At 45.5% G+C, this 27890-nt stretch overlaps 1 protein-coding gene across 3 annotated transcripts in view; it reads right to left on the bottom strand.

The window, feature by feature from the left end:
- The window catches only part of AMFR (autocrine motility factor receptor), a 501372-nt gene that overhangs the window by 175887 nt on the left and 297595 nt on the right, over positions 1-27890 (bottom strand). For all 3 annotated transcript variants that reach the window (XM_030203707.1, XM_030203708.1, XM_030203706.1), the window contains one exon: positions 19311-19421. In XM_030203707.1, the coding sequence (XP_030059567.1) occupies positions 19311-19421 (111 nt within the window). The remainder of the gene's footprint in view (positions 1-19310; positions 19422-27890) is intronic.

Below are 27890 nucleotides of genomic sequence, written 5' to 3'. Positions count from 1 at the left end.
TCTTACATCTTCAGGGCCGTGCCAACCCGGTAAGCAGGGTAAGCACCGCAGGGGAGCGCCTGCCTTCAAGGGCGCCACGCCAGCCAGTTGTTAGAGTTGTATTAAAAAAAATAAACCTTACCGCATCGGCGCCTATGCAAATGCGCTGCTGCTGCCTTTCCGCGCGCAGCGCTCGGCTCTCCACGTGCCTTGGAATGGATGCAGAGCACATTGCGAGTCGCCTCCTCTCCCTCTGCAAGGTCCGTCCACCAGGAGGAGCCGACCCAGACAAGCCTTGGCTGCAGCCAATAAGCACAGAGAAGAGGGCGGGATGGCTGGGACGTGTATGGCTTTGGGGTTAGTGTGTGCCGGTGGGTTGGCAGCGGCTCTGACGGGCGGAAGATGGTGGGTGACGCTCAGGGTTTGTTTCATGAGAGATTGCCTTTTACCTTCAAGAAAAACAATTGGGGGAAAGACTACAGAGCTAATTTGCAGTAGATCCTCCAGCAGACAAGCTGTCTAGTGTTTTCTTTAACATTGCCACACTGAGCTTGTAGCTAGCTATCTGAGCACTGGGAATCAGATAGAGGATAGGATGCAGCAATGAAAGGGTGTCTGTTTCACCATGGCAAGGGGTTCACAAGTAGGAGCTCTCTGAATCCATTATATCTTGGCCTCTGACACTCCAGTGAATAATTACTGCAGCATCATTTGGTTGCATGCTTCTGGTGTATTTCCAATCCTCACTCCCTTTCCCGCCACCATTTAACTGTATCATGAATTAATGAAACTTTCAGTGACACACACAAACTCCTCCAGAAAGGGATGGAAGCAGAAAAAAAGTGCCATGCATAGACTCTGGCAACCTTTACAGATCAAGGAGAATGTTTTCTATGCCCATGTAGGCAAGTAACCCTCTTCCTGAAATAATGTTGTTCCTTAGGCTTTTGTAGCATCTCCTTTATTAACAGTAGAATTTTCCACTTGGTGACTCAATGTAGACTGAGAGGCTGGGGGGGGGGGGGGGGGGGTCTTCATTGGTTGCTCGTGCGTGTAAAGAGGCAGAAGCATATACTGCAGCCCAGGTGACAAAGACATGTGTGTGTTTGCAAAGGTAAAAGGGTAGTTTGTTAATTTGGGAATGTTGGTGTGTGTGTGTGTTCCGTACCACATTGTGTTTTTATTTATTTAGATTTAGTCACACCTTTTCAGTAATAGCTGAGGATGAGTTACATTCACACACACACACACTGTATTTCCCTATCCCCAGAAGGCTTATAATCTAATTTTGTACCTGAGGCAGTGGTGGGTGGGTGTGTACGCGCCTATTTCACTCTCGCTGGAGACACTATATGTTCTACTGTGCTCTATGTGTATATCACAGCACTTGGGTAAGATTGTTGAAAATAATTTTAAGCTTTCTATGGAATAATGTGATTGGCTTCTTCTATAGGGTTGGAGTTTCTTGTGGGTGTCTGCAGAAACCTGCAGCTTCATTAGGCTGCATTGTGGGTGGCTGTGGGTGGATGCTGTGTGTGTATATAATCCAGCGCACTGGAGCAGGGCCCTGTAGACCCAGCACAGCAATACCCAGCAGAGACTGCCAAAGAGCTGAGGTCACTTCCTGTTCAGTTTTCCATGAGCCGAGAGAGAAAATAATTTGATGCATGGAATAGAGAATGACGTGGGGATTGGGATGGGGACTGAGCTCGTGGACATTTTAACAGTGTGAATTAGGATTCCTTGGTGTAGTAGAAATCACCTATTGTTGGGGTTGGAAGGGTAGAGGGTGGTGGTGGGGTTATTATAGCTGCTTATTTTTGGCAATACATTAGAATTTACACGCATAACTCAATAAGCGTATTCCGTAATGAACTGTGCCTAAATTCTAAAGCACTTGTCATTCACCTTTTATGGTAATGGGCTGAAAAAGGGGGCAGGGTGGGAGAAGAGGGAGAAGAGAGAAAGGAGATGCCACACGGGGGGGGGGGGGGCGCCAACTGATAGTCTGCAGGGGGGCACCAGAGACCCTAGGCACGGCCCTGTACATCTTCTTCTGTAAACACCGAAGCAAAGAATTCATTCAGTTTCTCCGCTATGGCCTTGTCCTCCCTGAGCACTCCTTGTGCTCCTTCGTGATCTAACGGTCCCACAGATTCCCTCACAGGCTTTCTTTATTAATGCTTTGCATCTGAATTGCCAGTGCTTATGTTGCTTCTTATTTTCTTCATTTGGGTCCTTTTTCCATTCTTTGGAAGACAATCTTTTGGCTGTAATGGCCTCTTTTACTTCACTTTTTAAACATGCTGGCTCAAGTTTTCTCTTCTTTCCATCTTTGCAAATACGTGGAATACATCTGGACTGGCTTTGAAGATGGTATTTTTGAATAACGTCCACATCTGATTTAGTGTCCTAACCTTTGCAGCTGATCCTTTTAATTTCTTTTTAACCATTTTCCTCATTTTATTATAGTCACCCTTTCGAAAATTAAATGCACCTACAGTAGATTTCCTTTTCGGATTCATCCCAGATAGTAGGTCAAACTTGATCATATTATGATCACTATTTCCCAGGGCACCCAACAATGCCACCTCTTGCACTATGCCCTGCATGCCAACAAGGACCAGATCCAAAATTACTCCCCCTCTTGTCGGTTCCTGGACCAGCTGCTCCAAGAAGTAGTCGTTTATTCCACCTAGAAACTTTTATCTCCCTGGAACTCCCTGATATAACATTTATCCAGTCAATATTGGGATAAATGAAATCACTATCAATTTTGCAGAATATGTAGAATATAATATCAAAAACTCTCCAGCAATTCTACAATATGGATCAGGTGTTTGTGGGTAATTGTGGCAGGCAACAATGAAAATGGTCCGCCATTTTTGTACCAGGGTGACACGGAGACCATATGATGTTTAAACCACTTGGATGTGTCTAAATCAAGAAATTCCCCTGAAGCAGCTATTTTTTAGCGAAACAGGGTTCCCCTGTCGGGACTTTATGGGACTTTGTAGAATAACATAACTGGATTTGGAGACTACAAAAGTCCATGGAAGAATCATCATCCAAGATAAGTAACAATTTTGGGTTACTTTTAATTTAATACAGTGTCTCTATTATAGGTGCTTGTAAGGGTACAGTGGCAGAGATATTGTGAATTGAACTCGGTGGAGTTTTTTTTGAAGACTTATGATTAAAGTGGTACCCTCATTATACAAAAGGTGTGTCCTTTAAAAACGAGGTGTCTCCGATAGCACTGAGGTCTTTTTTCCTCCACTTTTTTCATTGTTGCCTGCCACAATTACCCACAAACACCTGATCCATATTGTAGAATTGCTGGAGAGTTTTTGGTAAATGAAATCACCCATTATTATAGCATTGACCAATTTGCCAGCTTTCCTAATCTCTGTAAACATTTCTTCATCCGTCTGTTCATTCTGTCCCAGTGGGCGGTAGTACAGCCCTACAAGAATACTCCTTCCTTTCAGACATGGAATTTCTACCCATAGTGATTCCACGCTGCTATCTGTCTCATGTGGAATGTTTACTTTATTTGACTCAATTCCCTCTTTAACATATAGCACTACCCCCCCTCCAATTTGATCCTCTCTATCATTGCGATACAATTTGTACTCTGTTAACACAGTGCCCCATTGATTGTCCTCTTTCCACCAAGTCTCTGAAATGCCGATTATATCTACCTATCATTTAGTGCTATATACTCTCTCTCCCATCTTATTTTTTTAGGCTTCTGGCATTTGTATACAGGCTCTTCAAACTGTGTTTTTTCTTTTGCTCTACAAGCTGCTTAGACGTTGAAGGGGATAATGTGCATCCTTTATCCTGCTCTCTCATTAAGCACACCTGGCTTACTTTCAGCATTGTTGAAACCTCTCTACTGGGATTCCCTAAATGTCCTGCTTCAATAGTATCCTTCAAGAATACTCCACACTGAACCACGCGTTCCTGGGCGACTGTCGGCTTTCTCACCCCCCCCCCCCCCCGCCAACTGTAGTTTAAAAGCTGCCCTATCTCCTTTTATCACTTTTTTTTGGGAAGGGTTTGACGGAGTGCTTTCCTCTATGAAAAGCAAATTAATAACAGGTGATGATTTTAATGCAACCATGCACCCGGATGTAGACTGTTCTTGACCAGCATTGGGGCAGACCATAGTATCTCCTGGGCAGACCTGGTGAAGGACCTGGATCTGTTTGGTGCTTGGCGTCTTGCCCATCATCAAATTAAAGACTATATTTTTTCTCACTGTCATAGTATATATGCCAGGCTTGATTATATTTTAATAGATAGACCCTTGTCTGATGTTGGTGGCTGGTAACATCACAATTTCTGACCATGCTCCTGCATAGACAGTCATACCATCAATTCAGGAGGAGGATAGCCACAAACAATGAACTTTGAATAGCTCTGTTGTGGGAGAAGGAAGTCTGCAAAGGGTATACAGAAATTTCAGGATTATTTAAAGTTTAATTTCCACTCCAGACCCTCTACTGATATCATATGGGATGTCCTTAAGGAAGTGACAAGAGGATTATTTACTAATAAAGCTAATCAAACTAAGCACACAATTCAGGGCCTAATTTCTCAGCCTGTTACCCACATTAGGCAGTTTGAAGCCCAATCTTTAAGCACAGCCTGAAGGTCCACAAAACATTTAGACAGCCTTGGTAGTTTTGAGTTAGAATCTGTCAATGCCCACTTAAAGCAAATTTACTATGAACATAAAGTATGGAGGCTATTGGCTGAGACTACAGACCGACAGGGTTATTTGGGGAATTAAGGTTTAAACTTTTCTATCAAACCTTTTATGTTTGCGATTCACACATTAAAGCAGTGACCACTGATGCTTATTTTTCAGAGTCTTAGCTTAACTGGTCTGTTAAACAGCAAAGAAAGTTTGGAGGGGGAAATTACAACCAAAGAAATTTTGAAAGCTATTCAAGATTTACCCAGAAGAAAGACATTTGCCAGTGATCTAGCTCCTCTGCTGGCAGAGCTATATAATTCGGTAAAGGGGGTGGGGTTCTGTCATGAACCTACCATTATCTTGCAAAATCTCAACATTCAAGAAACTGATCACTTCACTGAAATACATCTTCTAAAAAAACTCTTCCACATCTACATTTTTTTCTTTGGATGGAGAAAATCCAACCCAATCTTTTTCAAAACATAGCATATAGAGATTAGCGTTTTATTTAAAGACAAAATAAAAACCTTGAGTCAGCACGAGAGTCAGATAATATGCATATTGCTTTTATTTTTTTTAATGCAGAGACCTGATATTGAGTACATCAGCATTACCAGAAGATAGCAGTAGTGGTTAAATTACTTTAAAGAAAGAAAATCTAATAGAAGACAAAGTGGCTCATTTTCAAAGCACAGACTTAAAAAGTTCCATAGATTACTATGCAACTTTGAAAGTCTAAGTGCTTTGAAAATATGCCTCATTGTTTAACTTGCAATATCACTATGCAATTTAAAGACTATGCAATTTAAAGAGTGTGTAAACCTATGTGACATCTTTTATAAACTGAAATCTACTTCAGGAAACAGGTGAAAGCTTGGCTCTTTAATCAGGCATTTAATGGAAGAAGTAACTAACTAGTTAGTCTCACGCACACACACAAGGAGTGACATGACTGCACATACTGCAGCAGACCTAGCTGAGGTAACATTTTACCATCCTCTAACTTCATGTGCACCTTTCTTTAGTCACCTTATTTTCTAACTCCTCTTATTCTCTTACCTATCTATATGTTAACCATCTCTCTGACCTCATATGCAACTTTCTTTAGTCACCATACTTTCTAACTCCTCCTACTCTCTTACCTACCTATAAGTTCCATCTTTGCTTATACCCTACACAGTCAATTAAAATGTTATATTATATATTGTGTTGGCATTGTAAATAGTATACTATGCCGCACTTTGTATTGTTATTTGAACGTTTTTACTGCTGTAATTGTCTATTGCTCATGTTTGATTTATTCTTATTGTACATCGCCTTGAGTGGATTCCTTCAAAAAGGCGGTAAATAAATCCTAATAAATAAATAAAAATTTACTAATTGCAAGTCCAGTTATGCAGTATATGCACTAAAGTGTCTCTGCAACAAGTTATATGTGGGAAAAACTATAAGATCATTACATAACCACATTAGTAACACAGGTTTATCAGAACAAACAGGTTAGAAGTTCCTTTGGTACTACATTGTAGTGATTTACAACATAAATTTGAAGATTTAACTTGCTTTGTGACTTTCAGTACAAGTTTGAGGTGGGGATAGAGATAAGAGACTTTGGCAACGGGACCAGTGGTGAATTCTGCATTTGAATACTTTCGAACTATATGGTTTAAATAATGATATGGAATGGTCAGTTTTTTGCAAAAACTGAATTTGAAACCGTTAAGAAATGCTTTTATTTATTTGCCACCTTTTTGAAGGAATTCACTCAAGGCGGTGTATAGTAAGAATAGATCAAACATGAGCAATAGGCAATTACAGCAGTAAAAATATTCAACTAACAATACAAAGTATGGCATGGTATACTACTTGCAATGTCAACACAATACGTAATGGATCATTATAATTGATAGTGAAGGGTAAGGCAAAGTTGTAACAATAGGATGGGTAAGAAAGTAGGAAGAGTTAGAAAGTAAGGTGATTAATTTGAATAAAGTTGCACATGAGGTCAAAGAGATGGTTAAATATCTCACCTAGGGTAGATGTGGATAAACATGTCCCGCTGCAGTATGTGCAGCCCGAATCACTCCTTATGTGCAAATGAGACTAACAAGTTAGTTACTTCTTCCATTAAAGGCCTGGCTGCCGAATCACTCCTTGTGTGTGCGAGTGAGACTAACAAGTTAGTTACTTCTTCCATTAAAGGCCTGGTTGAAGAGCCAAGCTTTCACCTGCTTCCTGAAGTAGAGAAAGTCTTGTGTTAAAACAGAGCCTTTCAGGCAATGCATTCCAGAGTGTGGGGGCTATTCCGGAGAAGGCTCGCTTGCAGGTATCAGATCGTGTAATGTCTTTTGGAGAGGGTGTGGTTAGTGAAAGTCCTTGGGAGGACCTTAGTGTCCTTGGCTGTGTATGGAGGATCAGCCTATTCTTCAGATACTCAGGGCCATTTCCTTTCATGGCATTGAAGATCAGACATAGAGTTTTAAATTTTGCCCTGTATTGTACTGGTAGCCAATGAAGTTTTTGCAAAAATGGTGTGATGTGGTCACGTTGCTTGCAACCTTCTATGAGTCTTGCTGCTGCATTTTGAAACAACTGGGGCAGGCCCTTCGTAGTCAGACCATTGTATAGTGCATTGCAGTAATCCAGTCTTAATGTTACCATGGCATGCACAACTGGGATAAGATTTACCTTCTCAATGTAAGGAGAGAGGCAGCGTAGCAGTTGCAAATAGTAGAAGCAGCTCTTGAAGGTTGCTTGGATTTAGGGGATCAGCGTTAAGTGTTGAATCTAACTGTATTACAAGGTTCCTGACTTGTGATTTGAGGGGGAGTTTGTACTTCCCAAAAGGGATTTTGATGTCAGGTATGTATCCACTTGTGTTAGGGACCCAGAGAAGCTCGGTTTTACTTGGGTTCAGGCAAACTTTGTTGTGTTTAGCCCATTCTTGAATTGATGTTAGACAGGTAATCAGTTTATTCAAGGCAGTAAGCAAGTCAGGTTCAATGGGTATGAGCAGATGCACATCATCCTAATAGATGTAGAACTGAGTGTCCATTCACCGAATCAGCTCAGCTAGTGGCTTGAGATAGATATTGAACAGAATAGGTGACAGTATCGATCCTTGTGGTACCCTGCAGGTCAGTGTTCATGGTGGTGATGAGTTGCTGCCAAACATTATGGATTGTTGCCTGTCTGATAGATAGGATCTGAACCAGGCAAGTACTGTTTCATTGATACCTGTTTCTGTCAGTCGTGCTAGCAAGATATGATCCACAGTGTCAAAAGCTGCTGAGAAATCTAGCAGTACTAACATTGAGGCGAATCCCTTGTCTCGGTTTCTGTGAAGATCATCTAGCAGGGATACGAGGACTGTTCTGTTCTATAACCGAGTCTGAATCCAGATTGACATGGATTTAGCCAGTTTGTCTTTTCTAGCCAATCATTAAGTTGAACACAGACGGTTTGTACTATGAGAGTTTCCCTAGAAACGGGATGTTGGATACTGGCCTGTAACTTTCAAGTTTGTCCTGGTCACGGTTGCTTTTCTTCAGCAGAGGGCAAACCACTGCCCTTTTTAATGCTGTTGGTAGTTGCCCATTAGAAAGAGAGGTGTTCACAATTTTTGTGGTGCCTTCTATAAGGCCCATACTTGACTGCTGGCACTATCTTTGATGGGCAAGGATTGAGGCAGCAGGTAGTTGGTCGAAGGTCTCTTAGGATTTTGTCAAGGCTCTCCTCTGTCATTAGGTTAAAAGTGTCCCATCTGTCTCTGTTAGGAGGGGGCGAGTTTGTGCATCCCTGGTTGACTGTTTGGGATTGCCTGTAACTCCTGGCGGAGACTTTTAATTTAAATTAAATTATTACAGGGAACTATGAGAGTTGACATGATGCCAATACGTCCATGACATCACAGGGGCGTATCTGCGTGGGGCCACAGGGGCCTGGGCCCCCGCAGATTTCGCCCTGGCCCCCCTCCCCGCCGTCAACCCTCCCCCGCTGCTTACTTTTGCTGGCGGGGGGCCCCAACCCCCGCCAGCCAAGGTCCAACCCGCAATCTCCATATTTCGTCTTCCTCCGTGGCCATGTGCTTCAAGGAAGTAACGCTGCAGTGCTGATTCGTTGAATCCAGTTCATGGCCACGGAGGAAGACGAAATATGGAGATTGCGGGTCGGACCTCGGCTGGCGGGGGTTGGGGCCCCCCGCCAGCAAAAGTAAGCAACGGGGGAGGGTTGACGGCGGGGAGGGGGTGGAGAGAGGCGGCGGGGGGGGGGGGGAGGGAGGCAGGCAAAAATGTGCCCCCCCTCTCTGGCTCTGGCCCCCCCTACCGCCGGATTCCAGATACGCCCCTGTGACATCATTACACAATTGAGTGAGGAGAACCATAACAATATAAATGTTGTTATATTTAGAGTTGGAGTTTATGTCTAGTATCAGCACCATTTTAAATAGGGCATTCATCAAGAAGTGCTATATGTAAGTACTTTTGCATAGTTATTTTTCAATTGATAACATTGCAGAATGCATTTGATATTTTTCACTTATAGATGAAAATGAGCACCTTACGAAGGTATATAATGAAAGAAGCATTTTGTCTCCTGAAGAAGTCAGAGGGTGAAACGGGTGGCCTCCCATGGAACTCTTATTAATTTATTGAGATAAAAGCTGATTTTGAAATATATTCACTGTGTTGTACTTTAAGTATAAACAAAAAACAGGTAGTTTTTCAGATAGATGAAAGAAATACGAGTCTAAATGGCAGCATAATTAACTACAAAATGAGATTACTATATTCTTATTGAACAAAATATTTTTCAGAAGTCTATGTGTGTTCAATTAAGATTTCAATCACTGTGTTTCACAGTTGCAGGAAGTCAATCATCCACTATGGCAGTCATCTAACCCACATAACTGCGATAAAATGCAGTCAATATACAAAAATATGGCCAGTAAACTGAACACATTAAAACTGTTCTTGAAACATAATCCAACAAAATCCTTAAATGAAAAATTTTCTTTATTGTTGCTTATCTTGCTTCTCTGACTTGCACGATACGAATCCATGTTTGGAGATTACGTAAATTAAGAAGATCCTCAATGTCATATTTTTGATTAGCATAAGTATTATATCATCGAGTTCTTGTGGTGACTAAGAAAAGCATGCTGCTAATGTCTTTTCCTTCCTCCTGAAAAAATAGCTTAGCTGTATCCATAGTCCTATAATTCCCCTGGGGCCTGTGTCCATATTAACAGGGAGAACTCTGTGCTGTTTTTACTCCATAGAGGAACCCAGCAAGACTTCCCCTATCACCCATGCTTATTGCCCTGGTAATGAAGTCATTCCCCTATGATGTGAAAAATAATCCTGATGTTCATGGAATGCGGGTGGGGGAGAGGGATTTTTAAATTGCTCTTTTTGCTGCTGATGTGCTGCTGTTTCTCACTCAGCTGCTCATCTCTTCACCCAACTTGCTGGATGAGATACATAAATACTCAAGGGTCTCTGGTTTTAAGATCGACGTGACAAAAACAGAGGCTTAGGGAGGTGGGCGTTCCCTAAGACCTATTAGATACTCTCCAGTCCTCCTTTGCATTTAGGTGGATGGAATATAAAATCTGTTTTGGGTTTTATTTAACTAGGAAACATTCAGATTTTTCAGCCAACTATCCTCTCTAGGTTCTAGAGACGGGAAGGATCTGAAGAACTAGGGTGCGCTGGATCTTTCTTGGTTTAGCAGAATGGCCACTGTCAAAATGAATATTATCCCTTGCCTAATGTATGTGTTTCAGGTTTTTCCCATCCAGCTCTTTGGAGTGTATCTAATAAGCTCCAGGAGAGGTTGTTTAAATTTATTTTGAACAATAAGCAGTCTTGGCTCCTTAGGAATCTATCAGGACTGGAAGAAAGGGAGACTGACTGTTCCCAATTTACTCTGGTACTATCACGCTGCTCAGGCCAAGACTGCCACAGAATGGTTCCAGAACTACTCATACTAGCTATGGGTAAAAAATGAGCCATTTATGCTGGGCCATAAAAAGCTCTATTATTTTACATTGCTGCCTGGCAGGCTCTACGCTTACCCCTCGACTTGTGCCCTTCAGTACAGAGTACTTTCTATTAACGGGGTGCTATCTTTTCTAATCCAGATTATCAATTGTCAAGATACATTTCTAATCACAATGAATCTATTTTCTGCTCCAGGGATGAAGAGAGGTGTATTTACAAGTTGGGGGAATTTTTTTTGATTATGAGGATCCTGTTCCACTTGCAACTCTTTTGGAAATGTTCCAACTCCAAACCATGATCTCTATGCTTATACTCCACTCACACATTTTTTCTTTCCACCAAGTCCATTAAGCCAAAGATGCTGCAGGAAAAGGTATTCTTGGAAGACATGTGCAAGGATTATGTTGGTACTAGGGGTCACATATGCAGCTTATAGATATTTACGAGGGGAGGAGGGAAGAGGGGTTCCCAATAGAACATATTACCATAGAGTTAAGTGGGAAAATGGAATTGGGGATTCATTATGATGAATAGGAATTGGATACCTTAGAGAAAGCTTTGGCCAAGATTTCCTTGGCAGTTAGATAAGGGAGAATAGGATAAAAGTGATGTGCCATTGGTACCTCACTCCTGCAAGATCACCACATGATCTCAAATGTCTCACCATATTGCTGGAGGCGCTGTGGGGAACGAGGGACTATGAGTCATATTTGGTGGCACTGTATCATGGTGAAAGTCTATTAGGTGGCTATACAGCATAGATTAACAACATTGGTTCCATGGGACCCAGGTGTTTTCCTTTTAATAAATGTGCCCCAAGTTTATCTAAATACCAATCGCTCCTACTGAGACATGCTCTCAATGCTACTCGATTAATTGTAGCAGGAAGCTGGAAAATGGAATCTAATCCCTTTCTGGTGAAATGGCTGACTAAGCTATGATATATTTGTGAAATGGAGCGCTTAGTTTATTTATTAGGATTTATTTATTTATTAGGATTTATTTACTGCCTTTTTGAAGGCATTCACTCAAGGCGGTGTACAGTAAGAATAGATCAAACATGAGCAATAGGCAATTACAGCAGTAAAAATATTCAAGTAACAATACAAAATATGGCATGACAACACAATTCATAATAGAACATTATAATTGGTAGTGAAGGGTAAGGCAAAGTTGTAACATAAAGATGAGCAAGAAAGTAGGAAGAATTTGAAAGTAAGGTGACTGATTTGAAGACAGTTGCACATGAGGTCAGAGAGATGGTTAAATATTATCTCAGTTAGGCTAGGAGTGGATAAGCATGTCCTGCTGCAGTATGAGTAGCCCGAGTCAATCCTTGTGTGTGTGAGTTAAACAAGTAAGTTACTTCTTCCATTAAAGGCTTGGTTGAAGAGCTAAGCTTTCACCTGCTTCCTGAAGTAGACAGTCTTGTGTTAAACGGATACTTTCAGGCAATGCATTCCAGAGTGTGGGGGCTACTCAGGAGAAGGCTCGCTTGCGGATATCACATAGTTGCCCTGCATAGACATACTATGTCTAAATGGGAACTGACCTGGCATCCATTTCTGTCCAAGTGCTTGCATTAATTGTTTTTGTCACTTGCTCACTACTTTCCTGTGTCTAAGCACCCCTGGTATGGCCTGTGCCTGTTGATTCCTTCTTCCTGCTTGTTCAGGAGGGTGGGGTGGGGGTTTATACGTCTGGTTAAAAACTTGTTAAATGATTGGATGTTCCATTTGAGAATGCTTTGCTTAGTTTGATCCCATGTTTATACTATTATGTAACCAACATTGAACCTGAGTTCTACTTGGGCTAATGCGGGCTATAAATATCATAAAAAATAATGTTTTTTTTGTTTGTTTTTTTATTTGCTTGTAGCTCTTGCTTGGGATGTCAATAAAGTTCTCTTAAAAAAAAAAAAAAAAGATCAGACCATATATCTATGCTATGTGGTGACCAACAGCTTACAGGAAAAAGGGAGGAAGTGGAAAAATTAACTAACATAATAGGAGCTCAAAAGCCTTCCCAAAGAAGTTGGGCTTTAAATCTGATGAAAGAAGATTCAAAACGAATATACAGAGATAATAAATTACACAAGTAGTAACAGAAAAAGAATAGCGAGTGGTATCAAAACAGAGTTTACAAAATAATGGAATAGTTAATAGTTTTTGTTGAAGAACAAAGGAATCTAGTAAGCACGTAAAGAATTAAACAGCTAGAGAAGGTGGTAAGAATTCCAAAGTAGTATCTTGAAAGGAATGTGAGAAGATATCGTGGAGCCAATGTTCTGACAAGAAAAAAAAAGACATATGATCATATTTTTGTTCATTGTAGAATAATTTAATAGCAGCATTCTGTACTAATTGTAATACATGAAGCTGTTGTACTGGAAGAAGTTGACAAAAGGAATTACAATAATTAAATAACTAAAGACAGAAGAAGAATATGCAATGAATTAAAGAAAAAAATACAATGAATTTGTTTTAATATAAAAAAAAATTCCTAATAACCTGGGATATTTGTAAATGAAAGTAAGAGAATCCATTAACCACTGCTGAAACAGTTCTTCCTGTAGAGAATCCAAGATCCCTTTGCTTCTAGAGGACCCTGCAGCAGGGACGCTTCAATCGACATCTGGCATATTAGAAATCACTTTCCCTTTCCTAGCTATCTTGTGGATGTCTTCAATTAAGCCTCTGTCCATTTCTTCTGACTGTGAAGGTGACCTTTATGTTACACCAATGTAAATATATGTTCCTTTTCCTCTTACCAGTTTAACCCACAGTGCTTCTTCCTTATCCCACGTGTCCTGCAGTTCTGTCACTTTAATATTATTAACATATAATGCCACTCCTCCACTCTTTAATCCTACCCTGTCCTTCCTGAATAGATTATACCATGTGACTGCCTGATTTGCCTGTACTGCTGTTGGTGAGATTGTAATAAACTATGGGCTAGATGCACTAAACCTTAACGACCCTCTAACAACCCTTTAACGAACAAAATTCCCAACCATTGCATGTATTAAAGGCCTTTTTCCAACGAAGCAAGCAGCTAACGAAAACGGAGTAACTACCATTGTAATGTGGGCGATTCGGGATGCACTAACAATACCGACGATTACACCGAATCATTTTCCACAACATATTTAACGTGTGGTCAGAGCAGTCGTAAAGGCCTGAGCTGTCATCTTCCCGCCGCCCGCTGTACCAGAAAAATCAAAGTTGGCATGTTTAAACATGAAAAGTGAGAAAAAAAAATAAAAACACCACAAACACTGGCTCCCCGCTTTCCCCTGCATTACTAAAAAAATAAACATACCTTAAAAAAGGATTGGGAGGGGGCAAAGGCGCTCGTCAGAAGCGTCCTGTATGGACGGCCCTGCCCCTCCCCCAGATCACCGCTGTTCCACGCTTCCGCCCTTCACTAAATTAAAAACTGAAAATAAAAAGTTAAACTTTAGCAGCGCCGGGCCCTCCTCCCTTCCTGTGTTGATCTTCTTTTCCCCACACTGCTCCGCCTCCCGCCATCCTCCGCCCCTTGCTCCGCCCCCCCCCCCAAGTTCGTCGCCACTGTTCCTCCCTCCAAAGGACCCCCCTCCGCCTTACCGGCCGTGCAGCGCCTCTCACCTTTGTGTGAAGGCGCTGTACGAGATGAAACAACGGATCGTCGCTCCCTTCTGCCTCCACCGACGTCTCTCTCCTTCTTCCTCATGTGCACGCCCTCCTCTGACGTAAGTTTTCTACGTCAGAGGAGGGCGTGCATAGGAAGAAGGAGAGAGACGTCGGTGGAGGCAGAAGGGAGCGACGATCCGTTGTTTCATCTCGTGCAGTGCCTTCACACAAGGTGAGAGGCGCTGCACGGCCTGTAAGGCGGAGGGGGGGAACGGCGGCGACGAACTTGGGGGGGCAGAGCAAGGGGCGGAGGATGGCGGGAGGCGGAGCAGTGTTGGGAAAAGAAGAAGATCAACACAGGAAGGGAGGGGGGCCCGGCGCTGCTAAAGTTTAGCCTTTTATTTTCAGTTTTTAATTTAGTGAAGGGCGGAAGCGGGGAACAGCGGCAATCTGGGGGGGGGCAAGGCCGTCCATACAGGATGCTTCTGACGAGCGCCTTTGCCCCCTCCTGATACTTTTTTATGGTATGTTTATTTTTTCAGTGATGCAGCGGGGAGTGGGGAGCCACGTGTTTGTGGGGGTTTTGTTGTTCTGACGGTTCTGGCATGCGCAGAGCAGCCAGCATAACGCTTGGCTGCTCTGCGCATGATTTAAGGGCCGATTACTGAACAGAATTACGAATCATTGATACATTGTACTTTTTAAATCCGCACCGAACTTGTGCAACTTGTTTTTTTTGAGCATTGTTCGTTTTTTAAAATTCGGTTCGGACTTTAACGTTTGTAATTTTTTTACGAGTGGTTGATGCATCTGGGCCTATCTTCTTATATCCCAGCGAGTCCTTCTGATTATGGAGTTTGTTAATTCCCGGACTGTGTAGGAGCAGTCTGGGGAATATGAGGTCGAGATAATTGGTGGGAACACGCAAATTTATTTACACCAGGTATAACTATATCCCAGTCATGGTTCTCTGTGAACCACGTCTCCATGACCGCCACTAAATCCAACTCGGCTTCTATCGCTGCAGCCTCTAGATCTAGACATTTGTTTTCCATACTATAGGCACTGACATACAAGTCTCCCCAGATGTTACTCTTTTTTTCTCCCCTTTCTATAAAGGTATTTGGTATCTTACCTTCCTGAGGGTTATTAATGACTTTGGGACTTTTCTCACCCATCCCCAGCAAATTTAGCTTAAAGCCCTCTTTGTTACATTAACCAGTCTGGTACTGAAGACACTTTGTTCCTTCCTTGAAAGATGGATACCATCACTGCTCAGAAGCTCCTAGAAAATCATCTCATGGTCCAGGAAACCAAATTGCACCATCCACGCAGCCACACATTTAACTCCAAAATACAAGCGTTCCTCATTTGGCCATTACTTTCAACAGGATCGATTAGAACACAGCCTGTGTACCTAGGTGCTTCACCTTCTGACCCAGAGCCATGAAGTCTCGTTTGATATGTTCAGTAGGATACTTAGCAGCATCATTTGTATCAACATGGAAGAGCAGATTGGATAGTGGACAGTAGGCTTGATGAGTCTAGGCTACATCTTGAATCTTGGTACCAGGCAGACAGCACACCTCCCTGGACGTCATGTCTGGTTGGCAGATGGGCGCCTTAATACCCCTTAGAAGAGAAATCACCAACTACCACTTCCTTTCTCTTCTTATTTGCCACTGATCTGGTGCCTTTGGGATTTTTGATCATTGCTTCCTCCTGTTCCCGAGATGTTTTCATCTCTTCTGCCTCCAGGGTCACAAACCAATTCTTCAGATCTACAGAAGATGGAGTTGGTGAGTTGATTTTGCAGGATTTGGTGACCTGTGTCCAGTTGTCTTCTTTCTGCACAAGATCTTCTCTCCCTTTGCTGGAGATCCTCAATGTTTCAACATGCTCTGGGATGAATTTCTAGTTTTCACAGATGCTTCTTAAGTGTTGCCACTGTAGGGGGTGAGGTTGCACTACTTGAACTGACGTACCTTTTATATTTGGACTTTGAATTGGACTTTGAATATACTTTTGTGTTTTAACAAAAGAATCACAGTTCCTCTAATGAGCCTAAACTAAAAACCTTACAACTTGAACTTGGTAATAGTAAAACCTATTTGTTAACCAGCAGCTAGATAACAATTTGTAGTAGTCAGCAATTTAGGCTTGTAAGGGAGACAGCTAGCTCTGTCAGCGCAGTCTCGTGATCAATACACAGAGGCTGTATTATGTGGATGTGCTGAAACAATATAATAAGTTACATTTTCTTGCAAAGTAACATTTTCTGTGAAACTGACTATTCTTTCTCTGTGAGAGCTACAGAACTACTAAACTGTACTTGTACTGTGCATATGTTTGTACTGCGCATGTGTTTGTGTGATGTATGCCATGCGTTATGCGCATGATCACTAACTATGTATAAGAATGAGCGTCAGATGACGCTCGGGGCGCAGTATCCTGAGTCTGAACTTAGTACTGTGTCAGCTAGCTAATAAAAGTTGCCTTGCTTTGGAAGTCAGCGTCTCAGCCTCCTGATTTACTTGCTGATCAGTCCGGTTACACCACCTCCTCTCTTAGTTCTTGTACTTCTTTCATGAGAGATTCAATGTGTATGCATTTATCACATGAAACAGGATATTGCCTTGGGACAAGCATTCAGTCTGGATAGAAGCAGAAGCTATAATGAGAGCCGCAGCTTTAGGGGCACGATGTTTCATTGCCATGTTTCAAGTGTAGGAGCTGTTTGTGCTTGTGGATAAAAGAAATGGAAGGCCTACCAAAGTCCCAACCCCTTTTTTTTCCTTGACCTGTTCTGTAAGTTACAGGAAGCACGTAGTTTTATTATGAATCTGAAAACCTGCTCAAATTTACTCTGTGGGTGTAATTCAATGTAATTCTTGCCTATTATTGGGATATACAGTGATTTAGCTTATCTTTTCAGGGTTTTTGATGTGTAGTGTTAGGTAAGGCCTAATAGCAGAGTATAATTTGTTTCCTTATTAAAGTGAGGGTAAAAAGAGAAGCCTAGAGAAGGTTGATTTTCTTAAAGGAAAAGTGAAGATTTGTCTTGGATATATATATAAGAAAGGAACAGTAAACCTGGTTTTATATATAGTAAGTAAATTTGTACTACAAAAGAAAAAAAACCTCTGCTTAATATCAAATCAGTAACTTTACCTGATAAATAAGCAGACAGCTCAAAAGTAAACACAAAAAGTAAACACAATCAGGATATTTTCTCAAAACTGGCTGTAAGGTAGAATTGTTTGAAGGGGCAGGGCAGTGAATTTGGAAGGCTATATGGGAAGTGTCACCCTTGGGGTGGGTGGGCTGAGGGGTAGGATGGAAGGGCCTAAAGAGCACAGAGCTGAGGACTGTGCTAGCTTTGACACCAATCTCCAATATTTTAATACAACACCTTGCTGCACCTCTGCTATTCTACAAGCCTGTCTACAAGACAGGGTGTAAAATATTTCTAATATAATAATTTGCACTCCCAATGTTCCAACATCTCTGGCTGCGTTCGTAACATTGGAACGTTGGAGGAGCAGCTTCAGCCCTTCACCACGTTCCCCCCCCCCCCCCCGAGGTCGCCGCTGCTCACCCCTCCATCCCTCCCCCCTGGGTGCCACCACTCCGCCCCTCCACCCCCCCCCCCCCCCCGAGGTCACCGCAGCCACTGCTTCCCCCTCCTGAGGTTGCCGCCGCTTCCCCCCTCCGTCCGACGTCAGCTCAGCTGCCATTTCCGGCCACTGCTGCTTCTCCTGTTGAGCAGCAGCGGCCGGTACAAAAACAAAAAAACCAAATTAAACCTGCAAAAATGCTTTTAAAAAGGAAGCGGGGCACCGCAGGCAGCCATCAGGCATTGGCTGTCAGCTCTGCAGCTGCTCCTCCTCTCACCTCTCACGTCACTGCATCTCACGTCACTGTCACACAGTCACTCTCAAACACTCTCTCAATCTCATAAACTCTCACTCTCACAGAGAATCTGTGTATCGCACACATACTCTCTCACACTCTGTCTCACACACACAGTATCTGAGTGAAACACACTCTCTCACACTCACTGTGGCTCACATACGCACTCACACACTCTCTCACATACACACACTCACTCTCTCACATACACACACTCACTCTCTCACATACACACACTCACTCTCTCACACACTCTCTCAAATATACACACTTCCGAGGAAAACCTTGCTAGCGCCCGTTTCATTTGTGTCAGAAACAAGCCTTTTTTACTAGTTAAGCAATAAAATTAAGCAGGACAAACTACAGATAAATATCTAATTTCTACCAAGACTAGTGCTAAATCCTCAAACAACAGAGGTTTCACAGTTTTGAAATGTAGTGCTCAGGTTAAAAAAAAAATCCTATATCGGAATCAACAGGTTTTAAAATGCAATGCATAGATTCAAAGCAAGACTAAAAGTTTTTTTTTCTTTTGTAAAAGAACAGTGTAGACTTTCTGTTGTAAGCCTCTAACTTACAGCTTTGTACCTGCACATATTATTAGTTAATCCCACTATTTTTTCCATGTTCAGTACTGTACCACTGGAATTTTGGATCAATCTTTAAGCAGACACCATGAAAATGTTATTGTCTGATGCTTCTTGCTTTGTTTATGCTCGGAATTCAACTGAAGTTGTTTTCATATGTTATAACACATAAAAAAGCAAATACTTTCTTCCCAGCTGGTAAAAAGAAAAAAGGGAAATGTTATGGGAACATGGCAAAGGACCTTGAAAGCCTTACTTTACAAAAGATTGAGTGATAAAACAGTAGCTGGCATGAAGAACAAAGAGAAAAGTACTATGCAAGCTGGCAGTTAAATTGCAAGGGTTCTAATGTACCATTACACATTCTGGATGAAATTAGGTGAAAAATAAAAAAACTAAGAAAACTTCAGTAAAACACAACGTAACACTCCATCTCTCTACGAAAAAAGCAGGAAAGCATAAAAAGATGGATACAATATCTGTAAAACTCAGCCTTTAAACATACTTGTGGAAGAAGTGTCCACAAGGCAATTTGCGTGCAGACTGCATGGAGTCCCAGCAGATGGCACAGTCATCATTATTAGTGGCTAGTTCTTCAGGTGTGGCAACCCCAAACCTTGAATAGAAAGACCAAATCAAAATTGTCTTGTCACTACAGTTCTGCACTAGTATGAATTCCAATTACTGATCAACATTTTCAATGTGAAAGCTTTGTTTCTAGCAGAATCCAAAGATGCTGGTCAAGGTGATTTAACAAAAATCAGTAGACACTTGCTACATATAGATGATGCATTTACACACAAAATCAAAGTATGTACCTGTAGCAGGACAGTAGAACATTACTCTTTCAGAAGCTTCACTGTGTATACACACTACTTTCTGCCTGCTACAGGTATTGCCTTAGTTTTATCATAACTGAGAGTACAATACAAATCCTCAAGTCACTGGGTGGTGTTTGTGAGAACTTATACCCACAAAGAACCACAACTACAGGTAAGAAACAGTCTTCTCCAATGACAAGCAGTCTAGCAAGCTCCTCACACGAGTCTCCCTAGCTACAGGGTGCTTTCAACAGAAAAAAAGGAAATAATTATGAAAGATGTTGCAACAGGTAAAAAACCAGCTTGCATTCGATAGCAAGTAACCTTTTAGGGGATTTTTAAGGGGGAGGGGCAACCTGGAAATGAAGAAAACAGGCACAGGGAGGAGGAGTGGAGATGGAATTAGTTTCTAATCTCCAAAGAGATTCTGGAGGACAGACTGGCCAAATCTACTGCCATGTCAGGAGCCCATTTTACAGACAGATGTCCATATTACAGATTTTCTCCATGAAGGCTGTTCTGAAGGGGGCTACCAGCACAGCCATACAGGGCCACCGAGAGGGGGGGGTCAGGGGGGACAAAATTCCACGGGCCCAGGCCTCCAGGGAGGGCCCGGCGCCGCATGGCACTGAGTCCGTGGGTGCTCGCCCCTCCGTCCGACTCCTAGGTCCCTCCCTCCCTCCGTCCGAATACCAGGGCCCACCCTCTGTCCCTCCCTCCGAATTTCAAATGCGATCTTCTTACCTTGTCGGGGTTTACGGCGAGAGCAGCATGCAGAAGATGCAGTGAAAAGCGTGCAGGCTCCCGCTTCAGCCTTCCCTTGTTGTCTGTCTCTCAGCTCAGAGCTGAGAGACAGACAACAAGGGAAGGCTGAAGCGGAAGCCTGCATGCTTTTCACTGCGTCTTCTGCATGCTGCTCGCGCCGTAACCCCCGACAAAGTAAGAACAAGATCACTTTTGAAATTCGGAGGGAGGGACGGAGGGAGGCCTTGGAATTTGGTCGGACGGACGGAGGGAGCGGGGGCCTTGGATCTAGGAGGGAGGGAGGTAGTAGCGCTACAGAAATGATAAGTAGTAGTAGGGAGGTCTTGGATCTTGGAGGGAGGGGGGAGGCCTTGGATCTCGGAGGGGGGGAGGCCTGGGGGAAAAAGAAGAGATTGCTGGACAAGAGGGCAGGGGGAGAGAGAAGAGATTGCTGGACAAGAGGGCAGGGGGGAGAGAGAAGAGATCGCTGGACAAGAGGGCAGGGGGGAGAGAGAAGAGATCGCTGGACAAGAGGGCAGGGGGGAGAGAGAAGAGAGCGCTGGACAAGAGGGCAGGGGGGAGAGAGAAGAGATCGCTGGACAAGAGGGCAGGGGGGAGAGAGAAGAGATCGCTGGACAAGAGGGCAGGGGGGAGAGAGAAGAGATCGCTGGACAAGAGGGCAGGGGGGAGAGAGAAGAGATCGCTGGACAAGAGGGCAGGGGGGAGAGAGAAGAGATCGCTGGACAAGAGGGCAGGGGGGAGAGAGAAGAGATCGCTGGACAAGAGGGCAGGGGGGAGAGAGAAGAGATCGCTGGACAAGAGGGCAGGGGGGAGAGAGAAGAGATCGCTGGACAAGAGGGCAGGGGGGAGAGAGAAGAGATCGCTGGACAAGAGGGCAGGGGGGAGAGAGAAGAGATCGCTGGACAAGAGGGCAGGGGGGAGAGAGAAGAGATCGCTGGACAAGATAGCAGGGGGGAGAGAGAAGAGATCGCTGGACAAGAGGGCAGGGGGGAGAGAGAAGAGATCGCTGGACAAGAGGGCAGGGGGGAGAGAGAAGAGATCGCTGGACAAGAGGGCAGGGCAGAGGGGAAAGGAGAATTGCTGAACATGGATGGATGATTGGAGGAGGCAGGGGAGAGAGGAAATTTACTGGATATGGGTGGATGGAGGAGAGGCCAGGGGAGAATGGGGAGTTGCTGGACATGGATGGATGGAGGGAAGGGAAGTCAGGAAGGAGATGGACATGGATGGAGGGAAGGGAGGAGAAATGCTGAACATGGATGGATGGCAGGGAAGACAGAAGAAATGTTGGACAAAGATGAAGGGAAGGAAAGACAAACGAAGGAGATGCACACGGATGGAGGGAAAAGGAAGAGAGGAGAAATGCTGGATATGGATGGAGAAGAGGGAAGACAGGAAGTACATGCACATGAATGGAGGGGAGTGAGGAGAAATGCTGGATATGGATGGAGGGAAAATTGCTGAATTTAAGGGCTGGATCGGAACACTTTCAGGACAGATGCTGAAATTTGAGGAAGGATAGGGACAGGGCTACAGATGGTAGACAGGACGCATAAGGACACAGGAGGATGGTGGTGGACATGGTGAGAGAAAAAATATCAAATGGAAAGAAGATACTGTATAAAACAGAAGACGGGACCAAAGTGAATAGAAAGCGAATGATACATACCTGTAGCAGGTGTTCTCCTAGGACAACAGGCTGATTGTTCTCACGACTGGGTTGACGTCCACGGCAGCCCCCACCAACCGGAAGAAAACTTCGCGGGCGGTCCCGCGCGCGGGGCACGCCCACCGCGCATGCGCGGCCGTCTTCCCGCCCATACGCGACTGTTCCCGCTCAGTTGAATGACAAGCAAAGGAATGAGTAAAACACAACTCTAAAGGGGAGGAGGGAGGGTAGGTGAGAACAATCAGCCTGCTGTCCTCGGAGAACACCTGCTACAGGTATGTATCATTCGCTTTCTCCGAGGACAAGCAGGCTGCTTGTTCTCACAACTGGGGTTATCCCTAGCTCTCAGGCTCACTCAAAACAAGAACCCAGGTCAATTGAACCTCGCAACGGCGAGGGCATAACAGAAATTGACCTACGAAGAACAACTAACTGAGAGTGCAGCCTGAACAGAACAAAATCAGGTCCTGGAGGGTGGAGTTGGATTCAAACAGATTCTGCAGCACCGACTGCCCGAACCGACTGTCGCGTCGGGTATCCTGCTGGAGGCAGTAATGTGATGTGAATGTGTGACTTCAAGTGGGCCACTGACGCTGCCATGGCTCTAACACTATGAGCCGTGACATGACCCTCAAGAGTCAGCCCAGCCTGGGCGTAAGTGAAGGAAATGCAATCTGCTAGCCAATTGGAGATGGTGCGTTTCCCGACAGCGACCCCCTTCCTATTGGGGTCGAAAGAAATAAACAATTGGGCGGACTGTCTGTGGGGCTGTGTCCGCTCCAGATAGAAGGCCAAAGCTCGCTTGCAGTCCAATGTGTGCAACTGACGTTCAGCAGGGCGGGTATGCGGTCTGGGAAAGAATGTTGGCAAGACAATTGACTGGTTAAGATGGAACTCCGACACCACCTTTGGCAGGAACTTAGGGTGAGTGCGGAGGACTACTCTGTTATGATGAAATTTGGTATAAAGAGCATGAGCTACCAGGGCTTGAAGCTCACTGACTCTACGAGCTGAAGTAACTGCCACCAAGAAAATGACCTTCCAGGTCAAGTACTTCAGATGGCATGATTTCAGTGGGTCAAAGGGAGGTTTCATCAGCTGGGTGAGGACGACGTTGAGATCCCATGCCACTGCAGGAGGCTTGATAGGGGGGCCTTGACAAAAGCAAGCCTCTCATAAAGCGAACGACTAGGCTCTCCAGAGATGGCTTCACCCTCTACACGATGATGGTAAGCACTAATCGCACTAAGGTGATTCCTTACTGAGTTGGTCTTGACACCAGACTCTGATAAGTGCAGAAGGTATTCAAGCAGGTTCTGTGCAGGACAAGAACGAGGTTCTAGGGCCTTGCTCTCACACCAAATGACAAACCTCCTCCACTTGAAAAAGTAACTCTTTTTAGTGGAATCCTTTCTAGAGGCAAGCAAGACGCCGGCGACACCCTCAGACAGACCCAACGAAGCAAAGTCTACGCCCTCAACATCCAGGCCGTGAGAGCCAGAGACTGGAGGTTGGGGTGCAGAAGCGCTCCGTCGTTCTGCGAAATGGGAGTCGGAAAACACTCCAATCTCCACGGTTCTTTGGAGGACAACTCCAGAAGTAGAGGGAACCAGATCTGACGGGGCCAAAAAGGTGCTATCAGAATCGTGGTGCCGTGGTCTTGCTTGAGCTTCAGTAAGGTCTTCCCCACCAAAGGTATGGGAGGAAAAGCATACAGGAGGCTGGTCCCCCAATGGAGGAGAAAGGCATCCGACGCTACTCTGCCATGTGCCTGTAGTCTGGAACAGAACAGAGGCAGCTTGTGGTTGGTCTGAGAGGAGAAAAGGAGTGCCCCACTCTCGGAAGATCTTGCGTACCACTCTGGAATGGAGCGACCACTCGTGCGGTTGCATGACTCTGCTCAGTCTGTCGGCCAGACTGTTGTTTATGCCTGCCAGGTATGTGGCTTGGAGAAGCATGCCGAACTGGCAAGCCCAACACCACATCCCGATGGCTTCCTGACACATGGGGCGAGATCCGGTGCCCCCCCTGCTTGTTGATATAATACATTGCAACCTGATTGTCTGTCCGAATTTGGATGATTTGGTAGGACAGCCGATCTCTGAAGGCCTTCAGCGCGTTCCAGACCACTCGGAGCTCCAGGAGGTTGATCTGAAGATCTTGTTCCTGGAGGGACCACAGTCCCTGGGTGTGGAGCCCATCGACATAAGCTCCCCATCCCAGGCGAGATGCATCCGTCATCAGCACTTTTGTGGGCTGTGGGATTTGGAATGGACGTCCCAGGGTCAAATTGGTCCGAATGGTCCACCAGTGCAGCGAATTGCGGCAACTGGCAGACAGGCGGATGACATCTTCTAGATTCCCGGTAGCTTGACACCACTGGGAAGCTAGGGTCCATTGAGCAGATCTCATGTGAAGGCGAGCCACGGGAGTCACATGAACCGTGGAGGCCATATGACCCAGGAGTCTCAACATCTGCCGGGCTGTGACCTGTTGAGACGCTCTGGTCTGAGAGGCAAGGGATAGAAGGTTCTGCCCCCTTGCTTCAGGAAGAAAGGCCTGAGCCATCTGAGAATTCAGCAGCGCTCCTATGAATTCCAGAGATTGGACTGGCTGGAAATGGGACTTCGGGTAATTTATCACAAACCCCAGCAGCTCCAGAAGGTGAATAGTGCACTGCATGGACCGAAGAGCCCCTGCCTCTGAGGTGCTCTTGACCAGCCAATCGTGGAGATACGGGAACATGTGCACCCCCAGCTTGCGTAGATACACCGCAACCACCACGAGACACTTCGTGAACACCCATGGTGCAGAGGCGAGCCCAAAGGGCAACACACAATACTGAAAGTGCCGTGTCCCCAGACGGAATCTGAGATACTGTCTGTGAGCTGGCAGTATCGGGATGTGAGTGTAAGCGTCCTTTAAATCCAGGGAACATAGCCAATTGTCTTTCTGAATCCTTGGTAGAAGGGTGCCCAAAGAAAGCATCCTGAACTTCTCTTTGACCAGATATCTGTTCAGGCCTCTCAGGTCTAGGATGGGGCGCATCCCCCCTGTTTTCTTTTCCAACAAGGAAGTTCCTGGAATAGAATCCCTGCCCTTCCTGCCCGGGTGGCACGGGCTCGACCACATTGGCGCTGAGAAGGGCGGAGGAGTTCCTCTGCAAGTACCTGCTTGTGATGGGAGCTGAAGGATTGGGCTCCCAGTGGGCAATTTGGTGGAGTGGAGGCCAAATTCAGGGTGTATCCGCACCGCACTATTTGGAGAACTCACTGGTCGGAGGTTATCAGAGGCCACCTTTGGTGAAAAGCTTTCAACCTCCTTCCGACCGGCAGGTCGTCCGGTACGGACACTTTGATGGCAGCTATGTTCCCATGGATCCAGTCAAAAGCCCGTCCCCGGCTTTTGCTGTGGAGGCGCAGGGGGCTGCTTAGGCGCACGCTGTTGACGGGAACGAGCGCGCTGGGACTGTCCCTGTGCCTGAGGAGGCCTTCGGGCCGGCTGGGTGTACCTACGCTTGCTGTAGGCGTAGGGTGCAGCCTGCCGGGCCCGGGAAAAACGTCCACCTGCAGAGGTGGATGCTGAAGGCGCCCGGTGGGAGAGCTTGTCGAGAGCGGTTTCCCACTGGTGTAGTTGGTCCACTAACTGCTCGACCTTCTCGCCGAAAATGTTATCCCCCCAGCAAGGGACATCCGCCAGTCGCTGCTGGGTGCGGTTGTCCAGGTCAGAGGCACGCCGCCAGGAGAGTCTGCGCATCACTATACCTTGGGCCGCAGCTCGAGATGCCACATCACAGGTGTCATATATACCCCTGGACAGGAACTTTCTGCACGCCTTCAGCTGCCTGACCACCTCCTGAAAAGGCCTGGACTGCTCCGGAGGGAGCTTGTCGACCAGGTCCGCCAGTTGCCTCACATTGTTCCGCATGTGAATGCTCGTGTAGAGCTGGTATGACTGGATGCGGGTCACGAGCATGGAAGATTGGTAGGCCTTCCTCCCAAACGAGTCCAGAGTGCTCCCGCCCCGGGGGCGCCGAGGCGGTATCCATCGAACTCCGTGCTCTCTTGAGAGCAGAGTCCACGACCGCCGAGTCATGAGGCAATTGAGGCCGCATCAACTCTGGGTCAGAGTGGATCCTGTATTGGGACTCCGCCCCATCTCTCTCCTACCCTTCCTCTCGAAAATACTTGAACGCGCCGTTCATAGCTGCTGTCTTGATTTTCTCTCCTCTCATGCCATCCTCGACCCACTCCAATCCGGCTTCCGCCCTCTCCACTCGACAGAAACAGCACTCTCTAAAGTCTGCAATGACCTGCTCCTGGCCAAGTCTAGAGGCCACTACTCCATCCTCATCCTCCTCGATCTCTCTGCCGCTTTTGACACTGTCAATCACGATCTACTTCTCGCCACTCTGGCCTCATTTGGGTTCCAGGGCTCTGTCCTCTCCTGGTTCTCCTCCTCTCTCTCCCACCGCACATTCAGGGTGCACTCTCATGGATCTTCCTCCACTCCCATCCCGCTATCTGTTGGTGTTCCCCAGGGATCTGTCCTCGGACCCCTTCTCTTCTCTATCTACACCTCTTCCCTAGGCTCACTGATCTCATCTCATGGCTTCCAGTATCATCTCTACGCTGATGACACCCAGCTCTATCTCTCCACACCAGACATCACCTCAGAGACCCAGGCCAAGATATCTGCCTGCCTATCTGACATTGCTGCCTGGATGTCCAACCCGCCACCTGAAGCTGAACATGTCCAAGACCGAGCTCCTCATCTTTCCACCTAAGCCCACTTCTCCTCTTCTCCCACTCTCTATCTCAGTTGATGGCACCCTCATCCTCCCCGTCTCATCTGCCCGCAACCTCGGGGTCATCTTCGACTCCTCCCTCTCCTTCTCTGCTCATATCCAGCAGACTGCCAAAACCTGTCGCTTCTTCCTTTTCAACATCAACAAAATTCGCCCTTTCCTCACTGAGCACACCACCCGAACTCTCGTCCACGCTCTCATTACCTCTCGCCTCGACTACTGCAACTTGCTCCTCACTGGCCTCCCTCTCAGCCATCTATCCCCCCTTCAATCCATTCAGAACTCTGCAGCACGTCTTATATTCCGCCAGAACCGATATACTCATATCACTTCACTGGCTTCCGATCAGATACCGCATCCAATTCAAGCTTCTCCTCCTTACTTACAAATGCACCCGGTCTGCTGCTCCTCACTACCTCTCTACACTCATCTCCCTCTATGTTCCTGCCCGTAACCTCTACTCACACGACAAATCGCTCCTCTCAGTACCCTTCTCCACCACTGCCAACTCCAGGCTCCGCTCATTTTGCCTTGCCTCACCCTATGCCTGGAACAGTCTTCCTGAATCCCTACGCAAAGCCCCCTCCCTACCCAACTTCAAATCCTTGCTTAAAGCTCACCTCTTCAATGCTGCTTTCGAACATATAGGTTGCCCCAATCTGCCTGACCTTTCAGATTAACTGTACATTTGTCTTTTAGACTGTAAGCTCTTCAAGCAGGGACTGTCTTTCCATGTTAAATTGTACAGCGCTGCATAACCCTAGTAGCGCTTTAGAAATGTTAAGTAGTAGTAGTAGTGGTGGGGTTAGATAATGGCTTCAGCCAGTTCCGAAGCAGTGTCTCTTTGAGGACATTGTGCAACGGCACCGTGGAAGACTCTCTAGGTGGTGATGGATAGTTGAGGACCTCGAGCATCTCAGCCCTTGGCTCATCCACGGTGACCACGGGAAAGGGAATGCAAATAGACATATCCTGATGAAGGAGGCAAATGAGAGGCTCTCAGGGGGCGAGAGCTTCCTCTCC

Source organism: Microcaecilia unicolor, chromosome 5 (assembly GCF_901765095.1).
Source record: "Microcaecilia unicolor chromosome 5, aMicUni1.1, whole genome shotgun sequence".
Classification (NCBI taxonomy): Eukaryota; Metazoa; Chordata; class Amphibia; order Gymnophiona; family Siphonopidae; genus Microcaecilia; species Microcaecilia unicolor.
The sequence above is the reverse complement of the archived record's forward strand: the minus strand, read 5'-3'. Positions and strand labels throughout refer to the sequence as shown.